The sequence below is a fragment of the Haliotis asinina genome, chromosome 1, assembly GCF_037392515.1.
Source record: "Haliotis asinina isolate JCU_RB_2024 chromosome 1, JCU_Hal_asi_v2, whole genome shotgun sequence".
NCBI classification, from domain to species: Eukaryota; Metazoa; Mollusca; class Gastropoda; order Lepetellida; family Haliotidae; genus Haliotis; species Haliotis asinina.
In genome coordinates this window covers 11,078,975-11,103,130 of record NC_090280.1, presented here as the reverse complement: position 1 = coordinate 11,103,130, position 24,156 = coordinate 11,078,975, and the positions used below count along the sequence as shown (strand labels likewise).

Below are 24,156 nucleotides of genomic sequence, written 5' to 3'. Positions count from 1 at the left end.
AACCTTTCAGTACTTGCTCTCCACTTTGTGGATATTCAAGAACCAAATGACATAGGTCACCAGAAACACTCTATTTTCTGTATAAACATTACAGGAGAACATCAAACCATATATCTGCCATGGTCATAACTAGTTATGAAGAGTGTTTTACCTTTGCATGGAGATATTGATGACTTTGTCATCTTTTTAGTTTTAGATAATTTTCCAAAGTCATTACGCATTGAATTTATTTTCTTAATCTTGTAAGGAAGTTGGATGGAGTAATTTGAAACAGAGTGATACCTTTTGTCACCTTCACATCAGGATGTGAATTTGTAATGGAGTGGTAGTTCCTGATCCAGAATATTACTTGTGGACCATGGAAACTATTGCAGACCAAAGGTCTGGTTCATCTTGACTTGCCGAATCATTCTAGACTCCTTTTTTAATTCATCTCCCATTTCTAGGAAAGTCTTGTAGACTGTCTGGTTGTGATGGTAACAGATTTCACAGTGCCCTGAGAGCATCTTTCGTTATTATTTCAGTTATGATGAATGAAGTGTTGAAGGGAATGGCATCCAAATTTGGAGCTGTCCACAAACTTAAGAACCAAGCTAATTATTTTTTCTGTGTTCTATTGGTAGATGTTGGGTGTGGAATAGTGGTGTACCGACTAGTTGCAGTGACTAAACAACCAAGCAATCGATCACATTTTCTCATAAATGAAAACAAACGATTTTGGAACTTCTGCTTTAGTGTTTGAAACACTTTATATGGAACATATCTTCGAAGTTGTCAGGGCCTGTAAAACTGTTTATTTCTCAGAAAACTCACTTCACTAACAGAAAGGTCATGACTGAATATTTCTTGAAGACTCAAGGAAGTTTTTATTCATGTTATATTGGTCATTACTTTATAGTAGCATGTTACATCATGTGATAGATATCAGCAATAGCAACCTGGATGGGAAAATCTGAAAAATGACACTAACAACGTTTTATCAATGATTATTTGTTGATATTGAACCAATCATCAAATGAGAGATTCCTAACACCAGTGTGGAATCACCTTTTGTTCTGCTTTTGACTGTTTTTCAAGGAAGAAACATTGATTAAGTGGCACATACTGTACATATTATATCATCTGCTTTCCTTGAGAATTTTGTTCATGTGGGAACATAGTGATCCAAACTGATTAGATTTGCCCAAAGTGATTTTGAATCGAAAGTGCAATCTCTGTGGTGGAAGAAAGAGATGAGAAAGATTTTTAAGTTTAATCTTTTAAGCAGGGTTCTGTTTATCATAGGTGATTTCAGTTATTTTCAGTTTTCAGATTTATTATGTAATCAGACATGATAAATGACATAAATGCAAGTCAGCCAAGCTACAGCACAAAGCCAGTTGCGTGGTCTCTTGACTTTGATGATGAGGAAGTGTCCTCCCAGTTGGAGGAAAGCCACAGGTATTTGTGTCAGAAAGTGACAGCAGGGCTGGATCAGTCCAGCCGGACATGGAGGTATTAGAGCAGTCTGGTGACCCACTGCTGCACAGAGCACTTGATGTTGTCAGTCTAGATTATATACATCATGAAGATGAAGGAGAAAGCTCTTCTATCCCCAACATGTATGTATTTAAGTTTCTACTCAGAGTTTTCCCATCAGTCAAGGCTTTTTTAATAGTTATTTCAAATGTTGTTTTTATCATCACCAAATCAGTTTGTCAGTGCAGAAATCCTGTTGGCACAAATGTATAAAATGAATGGGACATACATTAATATCCACTGTACCAAATTCTAGACAAGAAAAATAGGTGTCTGTAGATCCCAAGAAATATGATAGTGGGAGTTTTGAACACAAGTTTTTTTATATAGTCGACACCTCGTCTGTCTGTCCGTCCATCCATAATCATTTTGTTTCCAGAGCATAACTCAGAAACCGTTCAATATTTTTAGACCGAACTTAACATAATAATCTCAACCTATAGTTGTGCCTTTTGCTATTTGCAGTGTTTTGGCATTTTTATTTTTTTTGTTTTTCCATGGAACATTTTGGTGTTAGTCTTATGGTGGGCTGGGCTTTGTTTCCGCAGCATAACTCAAAAACTGTTCAATATTTTTCTGCAAAACTTGGTAGATATGTGTGGCAGACCTCAAAGTGGTGCCTTTTGCTATTTACAGGTTTTTGTGATTTATTATTTTCTCGGACCTGTGAAGGTCCCGGGGTAGAATGGGCCTTCAGCAACCCATGCTTGTCACAAAAGGCGACCATACTTGTCGTAAGAGGTGACTAACAGGATCGGGTGGTCAGGCTAGCTGACTTGGTTGACACATGTCATCGGTTCCCAATTGCGCTGATTGATGCTTTTGTTGTTGATCACTGGATTGTCTGGTCCATACTCAATTATTTACAGACCGCCGCCATATAGCTGGTACTTACAGGTTCTTGTGATATATTACTGTCTCGGTTTCTATGGAAATGTTTCTGTCTTCGTCTCAAAAGTGAGAGGTGTGTTTCATTTCCGGAGCAGAACTCAAAAACTTCGTAATATCTGTTGGTGTAACTTGGTAGATATGTGTGGAAGACCCCAGAGCGGTGCCTTTTGGTATTTACAGGGTTTTTTTATTTATTATTTTCTCAGTTTCCATGGAAATGTTTTGGACTTAGTCTCAAAATGGAGGGATGGGCTTCGTTTTCGGAGCAGAACTCAAAAACCATTCAATATTTTTCTGAAAAACTTGGTTGATATATCAATCGGAACCTAAAGTGGTGCCTTTTGCTACTTACAGGTTTTTGTGATTTATTATTATTTGAGTTTCCATGGAAACGTTTCGGACTTATTCTCAAAAGTGAGAGGTGAGTTTCGTTTCCGGCGCAGAACTCAAAAAACTCAAAAACTCAAAATCTGTCAGTGTAACTTGTAGATATGTGTGGCAGATCCCAAAGTGGTGCCTTTAGGTATTTACAGGTTTTTGTGATTTATTATTTTCTTGGTTTCTATGGAAACAACATATGCCATATTTGGGATTTCACTTTCTTAGTAAAGTACAAATTCTAGTACTTTTTTCGGTTGAGTCCCATCCGGGATTCGAACCCGCACCCTCAGAGTCAGGCACCTAATCGCCAGCACACAAAGTCAGCTGCCTAGCCCGCTCAGCCACTAGTGGAAGTCGCGGTGGCTGAGGGGGCTAGGCGGCTGACTTTGTGTGCTGGCGATTAGGTGCCTGACTCTGAGGGTGCGGGTTCGAATCCCGGATGGGACTCAACCGAAAAAAGTACTAGAATTTGTACTTTACTAAGAAAGTGAAATCCCAAATATGGCATATGTTGCATTTGACCACTTTCTAAATGGCATCGTGTAATCTATGGAAACATTTCGGACCGAGTCTCAAACTGAAGGGATGGGCTTCGTTTCCGGAGCAGAACTCAAAAACTATTCAATATTTTTCTGAAAAACTTTTTAGATATATCAATTGGAATCTAAAGTGGTGCCTTTTGCTATGTACAGGTTTTTGTGATTTATTATTTTCTGGGTTTCCATGGAAACGTTTCACACGGTTTCGTCTCCGGAGCAAAACTCAAAAACTTCGTAGTATCTGTCAGTAAAATTCGGTAGATATGTGTGGCAGACCCCAAAGTTGTGCCTTTTGGTATTTACAGTTTTTTTGTGATTTATTATTTTCTCAGTTCCATGAACACATTGCGGACTTCGTTTAGGGAGCACAACTCGAAAACCATTTCATATCTTTCAAAAGATCTTGGCAGATATATGAGACCGATCTTGAAATGGTAACTTTTTCTGATTACAGATATATGGCATTTGTATTTTTCATGAATTCCAAGGAAACAGTTCAGACATGGTCTAAAAACACAATGAGTAACTGTCAGATGATTTGTCCTTTCAAATATGTTGGGATCGGGGGAGATATGTCATCTTATGATGACTCTTGTTTTATGTGAAGACAAACCCAGGTTTATGTTTATTTCATTTAGAGGTATGGATTTAGTAGTTTTATTCTGTATAATATATACAATATACACATATATAGTATGTGTTGCCCCATCAAGCCACAACCAACTGGTCCTATGCCCAAATCTCAGAAATCATTGTTGGGCCTGGACAGGACCCATAATGGTGTGAATGATAGCGTGTTGAAACATGCATCATCCTCCCATCTGGGATGACTTATCATCAGAAGGTTTATCTGTGTCTTGGTCATGTTGGGCTTTAAGAATAAAAGTACATTTAGTTACTGCAAACGTAAGGCCTTACAGACAAATGGCTTTATATGCCATGCATAAATATATATGCGTACATATATATGTATTTTCCGTCTATATAGAATAGTACCAGTAGCTGTTGATTTAGAAAAACATATTTTTTTCTTAGGTCTGGCACATCTTGACTATAGATTATCCTTCTGAGTTCTGATAAGCTTCAAACCCACCTGTGTGTTGCAGAAGGCTTTTCCCCCACCAGAAACCGCCAGTCTGAAAAAGTTGAAATAGTTGAGCAATATTAAACATCCATCCCACCCACTCATGGTGTAAAGGTATCCTGCATCAAACAAGACATGTCAAATATTCTATGGAACTAAGCATCAAAATTGCTGTTTTTGTGGGAGTATGCTTAGTGTATGTGAAGGGCATCTGCTGTTGCTGTGGATGAGGACATCCTCAGGGGGTGGTGAGTGGAGTGAAGCTGAGAGCCTCTGGGAGGGATGGTAGGGGAGGGTAGCAGAGCGTAATTGGGTTGACGATGCTACCACCTGTTTTATCTGGTATGTTTTTCCCAAACACATGAACACTGCTTCTAACAAACAGAATGGTTGGTGTTGAGGTAACTGCTAACATTGATGTACCACACTATTATCAACAAGTTGCTGTTTGGACAATATGATAGTCCCATGGTTACATCAATATTCTGCTCCTACATGTACAACCTCTGTTAAAGGCAGTGTATGTAGTTAATATATAACAGAGTTGGGGTAATATTATAGTGTAGAGTCCCAGGAGTACAGTATGAATCAAAGTATTACAGAAACAAAAGTTGTATTGAGCTTTCAATCTCAAGCCATCAAAGGATATGTTAGCACGTGTTGATCTCAAGGACATGATAGTACTCCTTGGAATTTGCTTTGTTGATATTTTCGACTGAAAACTGATTGAAATTAGTAATGATTAGTTGATTCTCTGGTCCTTGTGAGTGTGGAGGATTTCACCCTGCTTTTGGCCATATTCCAGCAATTTCATGGAAAGGGACACCACAAATGGGCTTTACACATTGCATCCATGTGGGGAATCAAACTTTGTCATTATGATTCAAAACTAAAACCACTCAGCTACCCCACCTTCCCCTGGTCCTTGTCCTTGTGTCAGAATCTACTCAGGCCACTAAGGCTATTGATTATATGACCAGAACTGGGTGTAGTTTGAGGTACTAGCCAAGTACTGACCCTTGATAGAATCATCATGGTTCATGTAAATGACAAAACACTCGTCCTCAGTTTTGGTAGCACTTGTAAACATGTGGGGGAGGGTTTTCGGCCCTCATCCTTTTTCGACTCCAAAGATTCATGTATCTGTTGCAGCAACTAATTAATGTGCCTTTCCATAGATCTTTACACACAGATATGTCACAGATATATGACACATGATGGGATGCATATGAAATGCTTCAGTCCTTTTAAACCAACGACAAGACTGATTTTTTATGAGAAGTGTCCACTCTTCACATTTCATTGAGTGAAGGAAGTAGGACAGTGTGGACATGTGTTGTTTGCAGATGAGCAGATTGTATTTGTTTGCAGACAAGGAGAATAAACTGTGGATTGGGGGGGTGCAGTTCCTAGCCTCCAGTATGCCTTTACTGTGGCCAGTTTATTTACAAGTAAATCTTTACCTAATATTAAGACATTTTAGGAACAAAACAGAATCCCAGGTAGCTTGTTTCATGTTTTATCAGATATAGGACTTTCACCATACCACAAAAAAGTCATTATTTACTGTGTGTAATCACTGTGTCTTATCATTATGAATACAAAGTGTAACAAAATTACTGTGAAATGCTTGCTGTTTACTCAAGATGATATGTTTGTATTCAGAATTCCCATCAAGAATTCACTAGTTTTCCATGTGAGCTCCAGCATCTTTAAGGGAATTTAAGCAATTCAGAAAAATTTGGCTCTCTTTCAGTTATTCAAAGATCAACCCGTAGTATTTAGTTGGATTTAATTTGTGAGCAGACAAAATGTCTGTGTTTGAAATTTGCTTGGTCAAACTACCTGTTCACATGTTTGCACACAGCCAAATCATGAGCAAGCTGAATAAAGACTACATTACCTTGATTTGCTTGTATTCATACCAACACACTATCTCGTGGAGAAGTATGACCTCCTAGGCAAGAGAAACAGAGTTTGCTTTGAAACTAGTTAACCTGGTTCTGAGGGAAACTTATTTCGAGTTTTGTTGATGATTTCACCTGGCTCTAGATCTACCTCCCTGTGTTCAGAGGGCTCCATCTGGTGTGAACTGTAGAGTAGGTGCAGTGAGGAGATGGCAGAGGCAGACAGTGCACTCAAGCACACACATAACCATACACCTATACCCTTCCTGCAACAAGCCTATATAGGCCTCCACTTAGCTGTATAGCAGCTTTTGGCAGGGAAGTCTCATTGAATTAACTTCGTAACGGTGGTTGGGTGAACGATGTGATACTCTTTTGTTAAAGGTACACGGTACATTGTGTTTTTGTTGGTGCACAGGACATATTTTGCAGTTGAACATTCCACCCAAGTGGCGTTTGAAGGCTATGTCATATGATATAAGCTGCTCTTGATGGTTTCGCCATAAGATATTTAATGCTCTTGAAGGTCATGTCATATGATACATTCTGTTCGTGAGGGTCAAGACATGCTATGTGCTGGTCTTGAAGGTCAAGTCATTGATATATGCTGCTCTTAAAAATTGCATATACTAAATATTGTTCCATGTATTGATTCGGAGAAATATTGTGTTAAGGCTGGAAATTTTCAGTTTTTTCCATAAATATTTGCGTTCCTTCAGTGTACTTTTGACATTAGTCTCGGTTTGATTACTGTCTAAGATCATGGTGACCAGTAATTTCTGAACAGCCTGTTACATGCTCCACTGAAGGCCAACCTGTACAAGCTTGTTACCTGGTGCAAACAAGTATTGGAAGCAATGGTTACATGATGTGCACTGACTTGGAGTAGTAACACAACTTGTTGACACATCATATATTTCAGTTTTTGCTGTTCATTATTAGTATATCTCTTCAAGAACCAAATTGAAAGTCTTTAGTATGAAAGTAAATACAAGATAGGATTGGGGTTTATTATGTCAATGTTATATGGAAATAAGAGTAAGATGTATGTTTTCATTTGGGTATGTTAATGAAAAGCCAGATGTTTGAGTGCTGAGCTGAGTGAGGCAAGATGTCAAGTGAACACTTGCAATATGTGCTGTCATCATGAAGTGTTAAGTGTGTAATTTCTAGTTTCATAAGTGTCACACTGATCAAGAAAAGGCAGTGTTGAATCTCTTGCAGTTTTCAGATAAACTTCCTGAGTTGTTCTTCCCATTTGGAAAACATCACAAAGGAGTCACACATGATGTTACTGGTAACTGTCGGTATTTGCATGTTACTATGTGTGAAGAATATTGCTAGAGGGCTGATACTGTTGTTTCAAATGAAGAAACGACAACAATGTATGACCTGATTCTCTCAAAACATCTTTGAAAACTTTGTTGCCCAATCAATCATTGCATACCCATTGTATCAGAATATCCATGCAAGGTACAAAACCTTCTCTGCCAAGTGAAGATAAGTAAATCTCAGTCAGTGTAGTGAACTGGTGTAACTCACAAAATGTGGAGTCCCTTTGTGTTGAACACAATGCTCAAGTGATAGCCATTTGCACCAGAGTCAGGGATAAGAAGCATGTGTCAACAGGGCTGTACATGAGAGGTGTGAATGTAGTTAACCTGTGTGTGTTTACGTTGGGTAGAACAATGAGAGCTGCTGGCCTCGACCTTATACTCCAGCATTAAAGCTGGAACACATTCTCACAAACCATGAACAAGCCTACCACAGAGCAGCCCCAGAGCCAACAATACACTTATCTTATCCCCACTCAAACTATCAAATCTGCTTTCTACAGAACAGGCCCAGGGCTAGCAAAACACTCAGCAAGTCCCCACTCAAACCATCAACTCTGCTACCACCAGAACAGCCCCAGGGGCAACAAGCAAGTCTCCACTCAAACCATCAACTCTGCTAACACCAGAACAACCCCAGGGGCAACAAGCAAGTCTCCACTCAAACCATCAACTCTCCTACCACCAGAACAGCCCCAGGGGCAACAAGCAAGTCCCCACTCAAACCATCAACTCTCCTACCACCAGAACAACCCCAGGGGCAACAAGCAAGTCCCCACTCAAACCATCAACTCTGCTACCACCAGAACAGCCCCAGGGGCAACAAGCAAGTCTCCACTCAAACCATCAACTCTCCTACCACCAGAACAGCCCCAGGGGCAACAAGCAAGTCTCCACTCAAACCATCAACTCTGCTACCACCAGAACAACCCCAGGGGCAACAAGCAAGTCCCCACTCAAACCATCAACTCTGCTACCACCAGAACAGCCCCAGGGGCAACAAGCAAGTCCACACTCAAACCATCAACTCTGCTACCACCAGAACAACCCCAGGGGCAACAAGCAAGTCTCCACTCAAACCATCAACTCTCCTACCACCAGAACAACCCCAGGGGCAACAAGCAAGTCCCCACTCAAACCATCAACTCTGCTACCACCAGAACAGCCCCAGGGGCAACAAGCAAGTCCCCACTCAAACCATCAACTCTGCTACCACCAGAACAACCCCAGGGGCAACAAGCAAGTCTCCACTCAAACCATCAACTCTGCTACCACCAGAACAACCCCAGTTGCAACAAGCAAGTCTCCACTCAAACCATCAACTCTCCTACCACCAGAACAACCCCAGGGGCAACAAGCAAGTCCCCACTCAAACCATCAACTCTCCTACCACCAGAACAGCCCCAGGGGCAACAAGCAAGTCCCCACTCAAACCATCAACTCTCCTACCACCAGAACAACCCCAGGGGCAACAAGCAAGTCTCCACTCAAACCATCAACTCTCCTACCACCAGAACAACCCCAGGGGCAACAAGCAAGTCCCCACTCAAACCATCAACTCTGCTACCACCAGAACAACCCCAGGGGCAACAAGCAAGTCTCCACTCAAACCATCAACTCTCCTACCACCAGAACAACCCCAGGGGCAACAAGCAAGTCTCCACTCAAACCATCAACTCTGCTACCACCAGAACAACCCCAGGGGCAACAAGCAAGTCCCCACTCAAACCATCAACTCTGCTACCACCAGAACAACCCCAGGGGCAACAAGCAAGTCTCCACTCAAACCATCAACTCTGCTACCACCAGAACAACCCCAGGGGCAACAAGCAAGTCTCCACTCAAACCATCAACTCTCCTACCTACAGGACAGCCCCAGGGCCAACAATACTCTCATCCTAACCCCATTTAAACTATTGAACAAAACACAAGTCAGTTTCAGTTCCATCAAAACATTATCATTTGCTTGCTCAAACCATCAACCAAGCTTCAAACAGAGCAATCACAGGTCCAACAAAACAACTAGCAAGTCTCTTCTTGCACCATTGACCCATGTTGCTATACATTACCACCTCTTAAAGATTATTGAATAATTTCTTAAGCCCCAATAAATTATTCTAGAGACTTTCACCCTACTTTTACAGAACTGCTGGAAGATATTTGCATGTAGTAACTTCCATGGATATGAGTCACATAAAGCATGAATGTTTTATTTGACTAAGTGTATTGTGCACTTCAGCAAGTAGATGAAGAAGGGAATGCTTCTGTTGATTTCTTCCAAAGATACGAACAAATTTGGTAGCGAGGAAGTAAGGATTAAAATCTAATAATACTTTATTATGTCCTTATGATGTCCTGCTCATTGAGGCCTGTGACTTGAATCATGCATAGCCTCTGAAGATACGTAGGATCTTTTTTGAGTACTGAGTACCAGATTTATGTATACACTCAGCTTGTCCACCGAGGCACTCATGAGTTGCTTGCATTACGATTGCCCATCCAGCATATACTATAACTCATAATACTAATGTGAGAGGAAATCAATATGAAATATATGAGCATCTTCCATTCATACCACTAACATGATGCTTGTTTTAGGAAGTGACTAGGGGCATGAAAGTAAAGTATGAGTTCCAAGACATGACCAGTTTAGTCATTACTAAACCATCGCTCTTTGACTGGTGGTCTCAATTTGCAGCATTTCAATGATACATTACCTGTGTAGTTTTACAGCTAACATAATATTTCCATCAGTACAGATGTTACAGGAGTAAACGACCGTCCCTGGAAGCCCCTGTGGGATCCAAATTAACGAGTTAATGAATGATGTTTAATGCCTCAGTCAGTTATGTTGCAGGAATATTGTTGAATCATGTAATGACCAGAGTCTTAACCATGCAAACCAGTGACCATAATTAAGACCACTTTCTTTACACACCATAATGTCACAGTTACATGCGGTCAACAAAGTTATTGGGCTTGACAACCCTAAGTGCTGTGACGTCTCATGACAGGTAGTGGAACCTATAAGTGGCAGAACACAGTGTATGCATACTAGGCTCATAAAAAAACTGTGCATACAAAAATGTAAAATCTAAATTTATCCAACCTGATGAGACACATTAAGATTTAAAATCAGAGATTAGTGACATGTATCCAACATGCATGCACGTGCCACGTTCTGTGACGACAGTGGTTTTGTCCTTAAACGTGCATTCCGGGTAAGAAAAAAAGAGGAACTCAATGCCACACAATACTGTCATTTTGGAAAGCTCAACCCTTCCCTTGCAATCATTCAAAAGATTAAACAGGTATTGAAACACAGTGCATGCAAAGGCTAACGTCTGCTCAACGTCATGAGGCCACTGGCATGGTCCGTGGGGGAATGTCTCAATGACAAGTGGCTGCACGTTTACCCTGCCACTGGAACACAATTTCTGCACAGTTGAGACACTACCATGACACAAATGATGTCATCAATCGGCAATGTTCTGGACGTCCGTATGTAGTAACACCAAGACAGGACAGATGGATAAGGGTGACCCATGTTTGCGACAGGTTTTAGACTGCAGTGATGACTGGACCATCCCAGGATCAGACCATGACTTCCTGCCATACGACCAATCCGACACAATGACATGGACAAGCTTGCCGAATGATGTGCCAAAATGATGTCCGCAGACCCTTGTTTTGGTGGAGAAATGTTTTACAGAGGAGTCCAGGTTTAACATATCCCATAGTAATGGATGCAAACGTGCCTATATACATGTGGGAGAATGTTATGCACAGGCCTGTGTCTTGGAGAGGAATCGCTTTGGTGGTGGTGGTTCTGTGATGATTTGGGTGGAATAACAGCATCAAAAGAACTCCTTTGGTCATTGTTCAGAGCAACTTAACTGGTGTGGGCTACAGGGATCAGATTCTTCAACCTGTGGCAATTTCTTTTCTGCAACATGATGGCCCTTGGTTAACATTCCAATAGGACAATGCCTGCCCTCATATGGCAAGGGGTGCTAAGGATTTCTTGTAACACCACAACATTGGCTTACTGCCTTGGCCTACAAACTCACTGGATCTCTCCCCAATAGAGCATGTTTGGGGCAAGATGGATTGATGTCTATTAAGTCTTTGACCTTGCAACAGAACTGTCATCCCACAAGCCTTCCTTGCACGTTTGATAGGCTTTATGCATTGTCAATGCACTGCTGTTCTCAATGCCAATGGTGGCCATACCCGTTATTGAGATTGTGACATCGTTGACCCCTGTGCTGCTTGTTCACCAGGGATCTGATTGACTTTTCAGTTGAAATTCTCCCAACTTGTTATGGTCTCATGATCCTTACATAAAGGTTTATATATACCTTTGACATTGTTATTGTATGTATCAAATGGGATAATAGTTTGACAATGCACAGTTTCTTTATGTGGCTAGTATATTATAAAAAAGGATGAGGTTTGATATGGGAGCTGTTTGGTGTCATCACAAAAAGACCTCCACTTGTACCTGGGTAGAGTGTCACAAGATGGCTGCAATGGGGATTGTGGCTGTCGTTGATGCTGGTTTATCTACAGCTGGTTTTCTGTCATGACATCGCTATTGCAGGATAACGGTGATGAAAAACTTCACCAAATCGCTCATGCCATATCCTTAAACTAGTGTGTAAGTGTATACATTGCATTTTTGTCTCAGCTATTCAACAGATCTTCCCTTGTAATGGCTGCCCATCCCGGCAGTGGGATACATGAAAGTACACAAAATTCAGGTCACATCACTATAACAGAAGTAAACCTCTTTGTTAAATATTTTAGTGGGTTTTTTTCTCCTCAATTACTGTAACACACCTCTCCCTGTTTCCATTGACAAGAGTTAATTCAAACTTGAGAGATTCATCAACCAGTCTTCTAAGGGTTAATGACATCATCGTCTTGTGTCTTGTGAAACAAAAAGTGTATATTTAAACTCTTCCCTTGCAAAGAGTTAAGATGTTATGGAGAGAGAGTTATTCAGTGTAAGCCCGCCCTGGTGTGCAGCTTATCTAGAATCATCTACAGGGACAGGAATGTGTTGTGTTGTGGGTGGCCTAGTGGGACATTACCTGGCTTCACAGTGGAGCTAAATGTGAGTTTGAATATAGTATTGAATGCTCAAATTTGAAACCTTTTTGAGAGTCTATTGATGAATGATTTATCCTTGTTACCTTAATTAAATCCATCTGACACATCTCTTGAAATAGTAACAATGTACTTGTAAGGTTTTGGGAGAAGATTCTTTTCATACATTCTGCTCAGAGATCCTGCGATGTAATTGTAGGACAACATGATGAAATTACTGTGCTGCAGCTCGAACGGAGGATCATGGTTTATCAGTACCTCAGTGAAATGAATGTCTTCATATAAGTGTATCCTGGCAACTGTCTACCTGCATCTGTCATTTTCACTGTGGATACACCTTGTGTGTGAGCAGTGAGCATGACGACCCATCCACAAGCACATAGACCAACCACACAATTCTGATTTATATGTCTTAAGTATTTCAAGTATGTCTCTTTTAAGAAAACAGAATAATCTTTTGTTTGGTTTTCTCGAACACATTCGAGACAATCGGGCTGATGAAAGCCTTTCATGGTATGAAACATACGAATGTAAATAACAGCACAAATTCCTGGGCCTGACGTCACGGGATATGGCCTGACAGATAACGACCTGTCACCACCCACAGGGGCCACCTATATCATGCAGGGGTGATGACGCTTAGAATGCACGCAGCTGGAGGAGGAAGACCAAAATGTTCAAATGGCTGAAAATACCTGTGACCAATGTAGACAAATTGAAAGACATGCCTCAGGATTAATAAAATGTTTTATTTCCCGGAGAAGTGTCGTGCAATGAAGTGTCAATGCGGTGAAGGAAATGTGTTACAGTCTAGTGTGACTAAGTTGGATTAGTGAAGATTACTGGCAGTGTTTGTTTTACTGTCGTGCACTGACTGAGTGGGGCCAACACCTGGGGAAGTGCTGACCGGGTGGGATGTGTGGACTTTAGTTTTCCTATGATGACACAGTGCTTAAGGCCACAGGTTTAGCTGGTAGTAAGGACAGTGGACCAAGATGGCTGAACTGAAGTTGATGTCAAGTAAAAGAGGAGCGTGACTGTGTCATGCTTTACATAGTCTCTCAATGAAAAAATGCAAGGTTGCTTATTGAGGACAGGTGACTTGCATATTCACAAATGTAAACGTTTAATGATTTTACAACTGTGACAACACTGTTGTGACAGTTTACTGAACACTGGCTTAACGAAGGAGTTCCAACTTTATAACTTGTGCTTGGTTTTCCATCAGATTGGATCAGCCTTTGATTCTGTTGAATGAAACTTGTCATACTTGCCTTAAAGTGTGCCAGGTATCCAGAAGGACATACGTCTGATGCTGATACTGCACCCCCCAACTGTAAATGAAGTGTACTGTGCTTGGCTAGCACCTTAAGGATGAGAATCTGTTTTCGACCATGTGTAGATGAACCTGATGCATTAAATGACCTGTTATACTGGATTGCTGCTATTTGCAGTGCACTCAGGCCATGTGGTGAAACATGTGCGCTGACTCAGGGACTGCTTAGACTGGAATTTGAAATATTTTAATGAAGTGGTGTGTCACTTTTTGATGTCCTCTACCATGTTGAAATGTAGAACCAGACGCTCGTCAGCTAGCTGGCTTCTGTCTCAAAATGATTTGTGTAAAGGAAGCACTTGCTAAATATGTGACACCCATGCTATTGTGCCTGTCATCATAATGCTAGGTGACTCAACATGATAGATCTTAACATGAACTTGTACCCTTTGAATTATATGTGCGAACCAAAGACCAAATAGCTGTACCAACTAGAATTTGTGTGTATTAAGCCTTAACTCCTGTTACTGTGAGGAGAGCATCACCCTGATGATGGACATTGAATGAAGAACACTTTATCAAAGTTGCACATGAATAACAAATCAGTAATCATGTGAACAACAGTTTGACTAAATTCATCAACAACAACAACAACAACAAATGTGGGCAGTGTAGTTGAGTACAGCTGTGAGCCTGCCTGTACCTGTTGTGTAGAGGTGTGAGCGGCCGAGATAAACACATCTCCAGTGTGGATCCAGTGTTGTGACCTGGGCTGTCTGTAGCCAACATGCTGACAGTATGACACAATGTAGCAGTGCTTCACCTGATCTCATCCTCTTCCCTTTGTAAAGTGGCCCTAAGCTGGAATAGTGACTATTTGACAGGCCTGGTAATTAATGAACCACTTTTGGAAGATGATTTATGTGATCATCTGTGGAGGCAACAAGTTTCAAAGAAGGTTTTCCATGTGTGGATATATGTGTCATATCTGAACAGAAGCTTCAGACTTTGTTGTCGTTATGGAGCATATTAAGTCTTGTATGTTATAAGTACAGTGCAAACAATACACTCCACTACTTCGTGAGCTCGTATTTCGTCCACTGAAGGAAGTAGTTCATTCTCAGCTCCAAGGACATTACGATAGGTTTCTAGAAAGAAAATCTCAAAAGGTCTTTTTGATTCATCCAAGTGTGACATTGTCATTTCATTGCTGCATGTACACAAAATTGATGACGTAAAGTACAAGCTTTGTGATCACTGAGCCAGTTTTAGACACTGTCACTTGTTATCTGTAACCTCTGATGTAGGTCACTGGAGATAGACACTGCACCATATACTTTGATAGATACAGAAATATTGCCATATGTTTCCACATTATCGGATAATACGTGAGCTACGTTCTGGACTTGTGGAAATGATGCACTTGCATGGTACAGGTCATCTGGAAATATGTCTGCCCTGCATGGCTTCCCAGTGAAGGAATACCTGTTGGGAATAATGTATGTGATAATATAACCATCTCACCATAATGTGTGTTCATGAGTCTAATGGCTTGTGATATCATCATTCTATTGAGAGATTGATTACAGTGACGGAGAAAGCAAATGTGTCATGGTTTACATTCGTCATAGCTTATCATAACAGGAAAGTCAGGAGACTGTTATCAAGTCACTACCAACATGATGTGCATGTTTTCAAATGGATATCGGTTGTGATTGAATATTTATGTACAACTCACCAAGATTCAGTTGGCTTATTTCTACTGTGACAACACAATGAAGAAGAAAGGTAGATGTTGCAGTACATTACTATCTTGAAAGTGGTGTAGGAATACTTGAACTTATTGTTTGAAAATGAATTTGCATATTGATGCTTTGTTCCTGTGTACAGAAACAGGCTGAAGTATTCTGATGAGAATGTTCTCTTCACTCAGAAAATTTTGTGAGGGGTATTGACAATTTTTCATGATTAGTTTTCAAAGTTGTGTTTCTTAGAAGTTGATATTTGTCAGAATTCTGGGGCTAATTGCTTTCTAGTGAGGAAATGAGGAAAGTTTACATTAAGCTCCTGCTGAGATTGTCCAGGGCCCAATTACTGCATGTTCAGCCCCAGACATGTATGCATGACAGATAACTTAGTTTGAAGATTTGAAAGATTTGCCCTGTTGGAGTAGTGATGTTATGAGCAGTCAGTCATGCCTAACAGAGATAGTGTAAAGAGGAAGTGATGGGACTCTGAGACATGGTTAACTGACGTCAAGCTCAGGCTGTTTGGCAACAACCAGCTTTAACTACACTGTTTATAAATGCAGATATTGTCACTCTGCATAGACCCGTTCACTTAGTGATTAATCCAGAAAAATAAGTGAAAGAATTTTAACTATGCTCTATGCACAGCTATCTATGTCTGTTTATGAGTGTGTGATACAGCAGGTGTTCAGCAAAGTCTGTCCAACACTAGAGTAATGTAGCTAGCTTATTGATTCAGCATCAAGAGCATGTCTGTGGTGCTGGGTGTTGAGGATGATTTTACTTCTCTTCCTTAACTAGTGTTCCTGGGCCTGGAGACAGTGACAATGTCAGTGTGGGTCAGTAGATGTGAGCTCAATGTTGACACACTCACACACTGTATCACTGAAACTGTGTGCATTGGAGAACCTCAATGCTATACAAACACTCACCTGTTCCCACCTGTCCCTACATACCTGCCTGCTGCTAAGCTGAGTAGCTCAGTATTTTGTGGATGTAAAGAAGGACTAGGCAGCTGACTAAGCGGAAATTGCTTTGACTTGTGTTTACTGTTTCAATGGGATGGCTTAGACAACACAAACTCAATCATTTCATTCAATTACAGAATACATCCATCACTAATAACATGCATTTGACCATTCTCTAGTTTTCAGGTATATTCAGCTGATGCATTGCTGAATGTTTTGTTGATGTGTGTCTTGTAACTCAAGTTTTATTCTGCGTGTGTATCTTGCAGCTGGGTCATATGTAGCTTTGACGCTCCTTGGAAAGCCTCAGTTGTCTGGGTCTGGTTCCACTATCAAACACACCTCTTTCCGGGACTCGTCTGGTGGAAGGATAACAGCACCCCAGCCTGTCGATGTAAGTAGAGCATGTGGTTACAGTAGCAGTGTGCACAGAGTAAAACTTTCATTTAGTAAAATATGCACCATGTCTCAGTCAAATCAATAGTAAAGCAGGAATTTCAGTCCAAGTAAGCAGAATCAATGTAAAATTTTTCAATTTGAGTGGTTGCATCTGATGATCTGAATTCAGATCTAGGCGAGGCTGTAAACCTAGGGTTCTTGCTGCCTGACCTGAGTTTTGTCACTTTGGGATTTTCACATTTATTAATCTGAGATCCTGTGGTTTTGCTGAAGTACTCTTGAAATTGGAATTTCAGCCAAAGTCATGCTATAACAATGATGTTCTTATTTAGAATGGGAAATGACTGTTTACATTTGATAAAACATACCTCTTCTATGTTTCAGCCCGAGAAGGACCGGGAACTATGGCAACAGAAAGTTCATACCATGCAGGCCATGTATGAACATGCAAGGGAGGATTATGAGGTGAATAGTGCTGTTTGGGTTAGCAAACAAAGCATAACATTAAACAATGTTTTTTTGTCTGCGATTTGTTATAAATTGATCTTTGCAGCAATTTTTTTAGTAATTTTTCTGTTTCAGAAAATACAAAAGTCATTCCTTAAGAACCCTTCAGAGAAACTACATGGTCAGCTAATAGAGAAGGAAAAGACCGTAAAGAAGCTTGAGAGCCAACTGAAACAGTTCACAGGCGGTCTGTCCCTGGAGCCTATGGTAGGAACAACAGTGGTGTACAGGATTGGTCAGATTCACACACAGTGGGCCTTATAGAGTAGGGTGGTGTAGTCCATGACTTCCCACATAGGTGCAGGGTGTCAACTCCCATTCCTGGTGTCACTTGCCATCATTTTAATGGAATATGGCTATAGACCTCAGGATGATAACCCCTAACCTTGAAATAGAATGTATTTTCTGTAATCTACACTCTATAGACACAGGGGCTGTAGGGTAGCCTGGTGTTTGAAAACCGGGCTTTGATTTCCCACATGAGTACAATGTTTGAAGCCCATTTGTGGTGTTCCCTGCCGTGATATTGCTGGAATATTGCTAAAAGTGATGTAAAAAACCACACTCACCCACTTCAAGAGCATAGTTTCTCTTGGAACAGCATAATTCTTGGCTCAGAATCCATCTACTGTTTCTTGAATCATGTTTAGGACACCAGTCAGCTTTTTACTGCTGCTAGGCTGATAATTCATTGATGAAACCTCTTACAGTTACTTGTCAGTTAGATTGTACAAGCAATTTATTTTTAATTGTATTTTGACAAGTTCATTTTGTTTGCATTAAGCAGTAACTCCTTCTCTGTGGATTCATCAGCCTATTACACAACCATTGTACACATTATGGAGAAGCATGTGCTTGGTAGGGTTAAAGAACATAGCAGCATCAGACCCGACCTTGATGTGTGTGTTGTATGTTGCAGACCCCAGGTTCCACGCCTTCTCCCGGTCATCCTTCAGTGTCAGATCCCGACCACATGGATCCTACTCCAACCTCGTGGGTAAGACAACCCTTTCACTCACTCCTTACACTGGCGGCTTGCTGCAGCTGGCATCTAAGATACTGTGAAGGAGAATGTACATGTGATAATATCAACACTTAAACGTACAGTCGAGTCCTGCTTTCAAACTCTTGAACCCTTCAACACAAAACTGAAATTTTGTTTGGCAAAAATATTTTAAGTGGAAGACGTAGATGTTCATTAATCTTGCATATACCATGAGGCACATTCACTTCAATTTCTGACTTATTATTTACACACTGCTGTTAAATGGCCAGAATGTTGCTGAGTGCAGCAACAAGTTACAACAGAACAACAAACATGCCATAGATCTAATGATCTAAGATTTATATAGTACTAACTGGTTGTGGCCTATGTCTTTAGAACATATGAAGCTTGGGGTAGTTGCTGTAGTTGATCTTTGTGTTTTTTGTGATATGAATACACACAGAATCAGTTTGGGAAGTGTATTTCATTGTCCCTTTGTTGTGGTCCCACAGGGTTGTGAAAGCAATACTCCACTGTACCATTTTCAGGTATTTCAGCTCTTGGAGCAGTCAAGATTTTTGACTCTTGTTTTTCAGTCTTTGCAAGAAACAGTTTGCCCAACATCAGAATGTGGCATACTGGCTGAGTGTGTGTACAGTTGATGTAGTGATGCCACTTCTGTGCTTGAAGCTACATGTCTCCATGATACACCTTAATGCCATCAACACTTACACCAAGGAATTGCTATTCTCATCAAATATTGATATCAGTGTACCATTTCGGGTATTTTGTGTCATTTCATCATTTCTGTAATATGGTTCTATTTATGCCAGTATGAAGCATTATATATATCACTGTTGAGATATGCTGATGACACAAAAATCTAAAGTTACTTTCATGTCAAATGTTATAACATTACCAATACATCATGAATTAGAAAATGGGACGATAAGTATGTAACCAGTAATGTTTTTAGGATCATTTAGTCATCTGCTGACCCTTAGACCATGATAGGAATGACATGTGATGATATACAACAATGTATATCATGTACTGAATTAAGAAGAAAAGGTGGAATCTCTTTGAGTTTAGGACAAGTTACGTATTTCATTTGTCACCAAAGATTTGGGGTTTGACAAAGTGGAGGGAACAAAGGGTTTATAATACTTGACACCTTACAGTTCTAATGAGTGCAGTTTGCCTGATACTGGTGCACCTTACACTCATTACTCACCCTGCATCGTGATGTTGCAAGCAGCACCGAGCAATCTCTGTAGTCCTGACTGGCCTTCACTTCAACACAGGCTTGTGGTAGCAATGAAACTCGGTGGAGTAGTTTCTTACACCTCATTCCACAGAGCAGTCATTGGCTGCGATAACTGAACGATAAAGTATGGGGGCCACAGTAATCATAGTGCTCTATTGCTTTGTCAAACTGATCCACAAAGAAGTCTATGTTGAAGCAATAAACTTGAGACAGTCAAAACTCCAAGATTGTTGATTCAGAAATCAGAACCTGGTATGCTGACAGTCTTCTTCATTATTCCTTTAGTCATTATTTTCCAAGAGATACACATTAGAATATGTACAAACTGAATGACAGTCATATACAGTTTATTTATATATGCTTTGTCTGCACACATTACATCTCTCCCTTTTTTAAAGATTGCATGATATATATATATATATATATATGGCATAGTTTTCAAGCTTTGAGTATCGGCATTTTTTGTTTAAGTTGATTTTGTTTTTTCAGAGATTTTACACATCAATATGCTTGGTATATTTTAGTGGCATGAGATATACTGTATTATGATTAGTTTTTCCTAGTTTTGATGAGCATAAAAATACATGGACAAACAAACTCTGTCTATCACAAAAACGTCTGCTGAATTTGGCCTAACACTGTTTCTTATAACCATAGGATGGGTGTCAAACCATGCAGAAATTGCTTCATTCTTTATTGAATTGAATTATTGTGCTGGACTGGGGTATTTTACAACTAAATCCACATAATTCTTAGCTAGGATATTTCTTCAGTGTTTGTTTTTGATATTTCACCCTCTCTGTTGGTGGTAGTCTCAAACTGTTCTATGTGTTTCATTCATATTTAAATCATCCAATGGGCATAACGTATGTTTTGAAACAGTAAGAAATTTTCAAACAGAAGTGAAAGGATAGCATCTCTCATCACTCACTCCATTATAGCCAGTTATTTGAGTATGTATTTGGCAAGGGTGTTGGCCATGTTGGGAATTACCTCCCTTTGTTAACCAAGAGTTATCTACCTTTCCTTGCTCTAACAGCAACAACATCCTGGGCAGCCCCGCAGTGGTGTTCGCCACCAGAAACAGGCATCTGTGCCTGTAATGCTGTATAAAACGGGGGAAAGTAAGGAAGTGCTACGATCAACTCAGGTCTCGCGATCCAAGTCAGACGTCACGTCCAGACGTGTTGTGACTATGTCACAATCTTCACAAATCATCTACACAAGAGATATCTCTGAGGTATCATACCATTTCATTATCATATGAAAATCCCCTTTTCATCATTTATATATCAGTGATATTTAGGAATTGTCATTTGGAATTGAAAAATCTAATTTTGAAACATTTCTCGATTATATTGTTTTATTTCATCATAATTATGTTAGTGTTTGGGACCATGATACATAACGATCTGCTCTATATTAATTTAAACAACTTAAAGAACTAGAAATTGAGTTGACAGTTACAAGCAGGGATATATCCAAAGGTTCTGTCAATGGAACATTGATGTAATTGATAGTAAATGTTGAAAATCCTTTACCTCTCCCTTCAGGGTGCTGTAACACTCTCATTTCTCATCACATGTCTGTCCATTGTCTTTTCTGTCAGCTTCTGTTTTCCGTTTCTGCTGTTTGTAATCAGCTAATAATATCACTTTACACAAATCAAGAGCCAGCATATAACACCACTTTGTTGTGCAGTAAAATATAGCTGCACAGGAAGGTTGTACATCATCAGTGACAGATATTTGGATTAACCCATTCAGCTATTGGTCAGTAAATCTGCCTTCATTTACAAGTTTAAAAATGTCTCAGATTTGTGTATTGTGAACTCAAAGTCTGTAGGCTATAGCTCTTAACACACAGTCAACTCTTTGCACCAGATCTAACAGTGGGTTACTGGCAAATGTAAACAAGCTGCTCCTGTTAGTGCTTTAGCTGTCATAACTGCATTCATGCTAACACAGCTGTCTATAATCTTGCACATGACACTATATAGCGATCTTTCAGACATTACCTGAAGTACCCTCAGATTTGGGTTGTTCTTGTACCTGCTGTGTTCTGATTTCTACCCAAGAAGCAGGATTCAGTAGGTCAAGGGCAGGCCAAGGGAATGTTCAAGATAAGGGACATGTAGATATTATAGTTATGATGTTGAGCACTGTTGCCCAGGTGCACAAAGTAGGGCACAGTCTAGAGGACAGAAACTATCTTGCTATGAACCTGGAAACTTACCCTATGCTCCTGGAAAAATATATGTTGATAGCAGAACAAAGCTGTAGGCCAACACACTGGCTTCATTGTGAAGAGAGTGCTTTTTTTATAGTGAATGAAAGAAAAAGAAATTTCATGTAAATGTGCCTCAAATATGTTCCCTTGCATCTTGTGCAGTGTATATGAATAAACTTTAAATTCTTGCTTCTCAGCTTCCTTTATGTCGGCAACTTAAACATCTGTTGAGCTTTATTTCAGTTAGGCAGTAAATTTAAGATTGGCTCTGTCCATGTATTATGATTAACTGAAAAGTCTGTTCCTGTCTCAGGGTTGTAGTCAAATCACTACAGAACTAATATATAGAAATGCATAGAAGATGTATCAGATCACATGTTTTGGTTGATAGTTTTGCAATGCTATGATGATTTCGATAAATATGCACAGGAGAATGAGAAAAATAACACTGACAAAAATAACAAAACATTTATCTTGGTGAAAAAAAGGAAACTCAGAATGTCCAGCTGCAACATGTTTGACATCTGACCTGTAGTGTTTATTGTCAGGTCGGCCGATGGGGAAGACGAAAGTTAAAGCGGGTAACACACCTTGATACAGTTATTGGGTATTAATGGTCCGAATGTTCATGTAGACATGTGCTTGTATTGCAAATTCAAGAAATAGAAAAACTGTAAGAAACCGAATCAAAAGACATGATGAGTTTTTATGTTGTTATTTTTTACCTATTTTCTGTGTTCCTTGTAATGAATCAAGTTGCATACTTAACATGTTAATGATGTATGTTTATAAAGCGCCTGTCTTTGTTCCCTGGCTCCTGGTCTCTTTTCGCCATTGCCTAATTCAATTCCAAAGTACTCTGCATAACGTAAATACCAAGTGCTATTCAAAATTTGAAGAATTCAAGTTTGTGGAAATCTCTACTTGATATTTCATTATATATGGTCATCAAAAATTTCATAATTTTGTATGTTATGAATATATATCGGTCATCAGTATTTTTGTCCCAGAATTATATAAATGTTGGTTTTTTCTTGATTAATTAAAGATGTACAGCATTAATATTAGTAGCAGGACAATTTTTAGCCAATGTGACAAGCACATGTCTACTGATCTTGCATGTTACGTTGTTATTTTGGTCAGTTATTGGTTAATTCTTACACTCAAGGTCTCCTATTCATGTCGGTGAGAAATTGCCCTTCTGTCTCAGGAGAGGCTGGTATAAAGGGAGGTAAGGAATCATGACAGTGTTTAGCAGATGTTGAAGCCTCAGCTCTACTGCTGGAGTTCAGATTGATCAGTGTTACTGTATGTCAGGATTATTTCTTGTTGCAGTGTGTGTGCTAGCATGAGGAAAGACGACGCCAACAGCACATCTTGCACCTCAGATACTGCATAGCAGTTGGTCATGATAAATTAGACGTTGTGTTTCAAAATGATTCAGACATATGAGGTGCTCTTTCCAACATTAATCTGTGAAATGAGCTGACACAATAGCAAGCGTTTTGTCTTTTGGGATCAAAATGTATAGTGCCTCACCATCAGTCATATTTTTTGGTCATGTACTCACCAGTCATTGTGCATGAAGAATGAAAGCAACTTGTTCCACAGTGAACTAGTATACCATTTGTGTGCCACTGTATGAACAGTTATGAGGGACTACTTTTTGTGACATTGGAAATTTTGTGACGTGTCTGAAAGGAATTATAATGTTAAGTTATTATGACCAAAGCAAGTATTTGGCCTGATGTGATTTCACTCTCATGTGTTGTCTGCATTTGTGTGGCCCTGCAAACCAGTGGGGAGATAACTGCCTGGGGTTTGTGGAAGCAGACATACTCCGCTGCATGAACACTGTGTAACTGCTTATCGCACACCTCAAGGCTGCTGCAGGTGGCAAGGATTGACCACTAAAATTTATAGTGAAAAAGACGTATTGAAAATCTTATAATGATTTGCAGTTTTGCAAGTTAAATGGAAAAGAAATCATTACCATATTCACACCTGGTTG

At 39.9% G+C, this 24,156-nt stretch overlaps 1 protein-coding gene across 21 annotated transcripts in view; it reads left to right on the top strand.

The window, feature by feature from the left end:
• LOC137286941 (rho guanine nucleotide exchange factor 11-like) overlaps window positions 1-24,156 on the top strand; it is a 117,474-nt gene that overhangs the window by 61,498 nt on the left and 31,820 nt on the right. For 17 of the 21 annotated variants that reach the window (XM_067819111.1, XM_067819092.1, XM_067819069.1 and 14 more), the window contains exons 6-10: window positions 17,028-17,152; window positions 17,542-17,622; window positions 17,740-17,871; window positions 18,584-18,661; window positions 20,956-21,156. In XM_067819111.1, the coding sequence (XP_067675212.1) occupies window positions 17,028-17,152; window positions 17,542-17,622; window positions 17,740-17,871; window positions 18,584-18,661; window positions 20,956-21,156 (617 nt within the window). The remainder of the gene's footprint in view (window positions 1-17,027; window positions 17,153-17,541; window positions 17,623-17,739; window positions 17,872-18,583; window positions 18,662-20,955; window positions 21,157-24,156) is intronic. The other 4 variants (XM_067819153.1, XM_067819145.1, XM_067819129.1 and 1 more) reach the window with 1 other exon arrangement.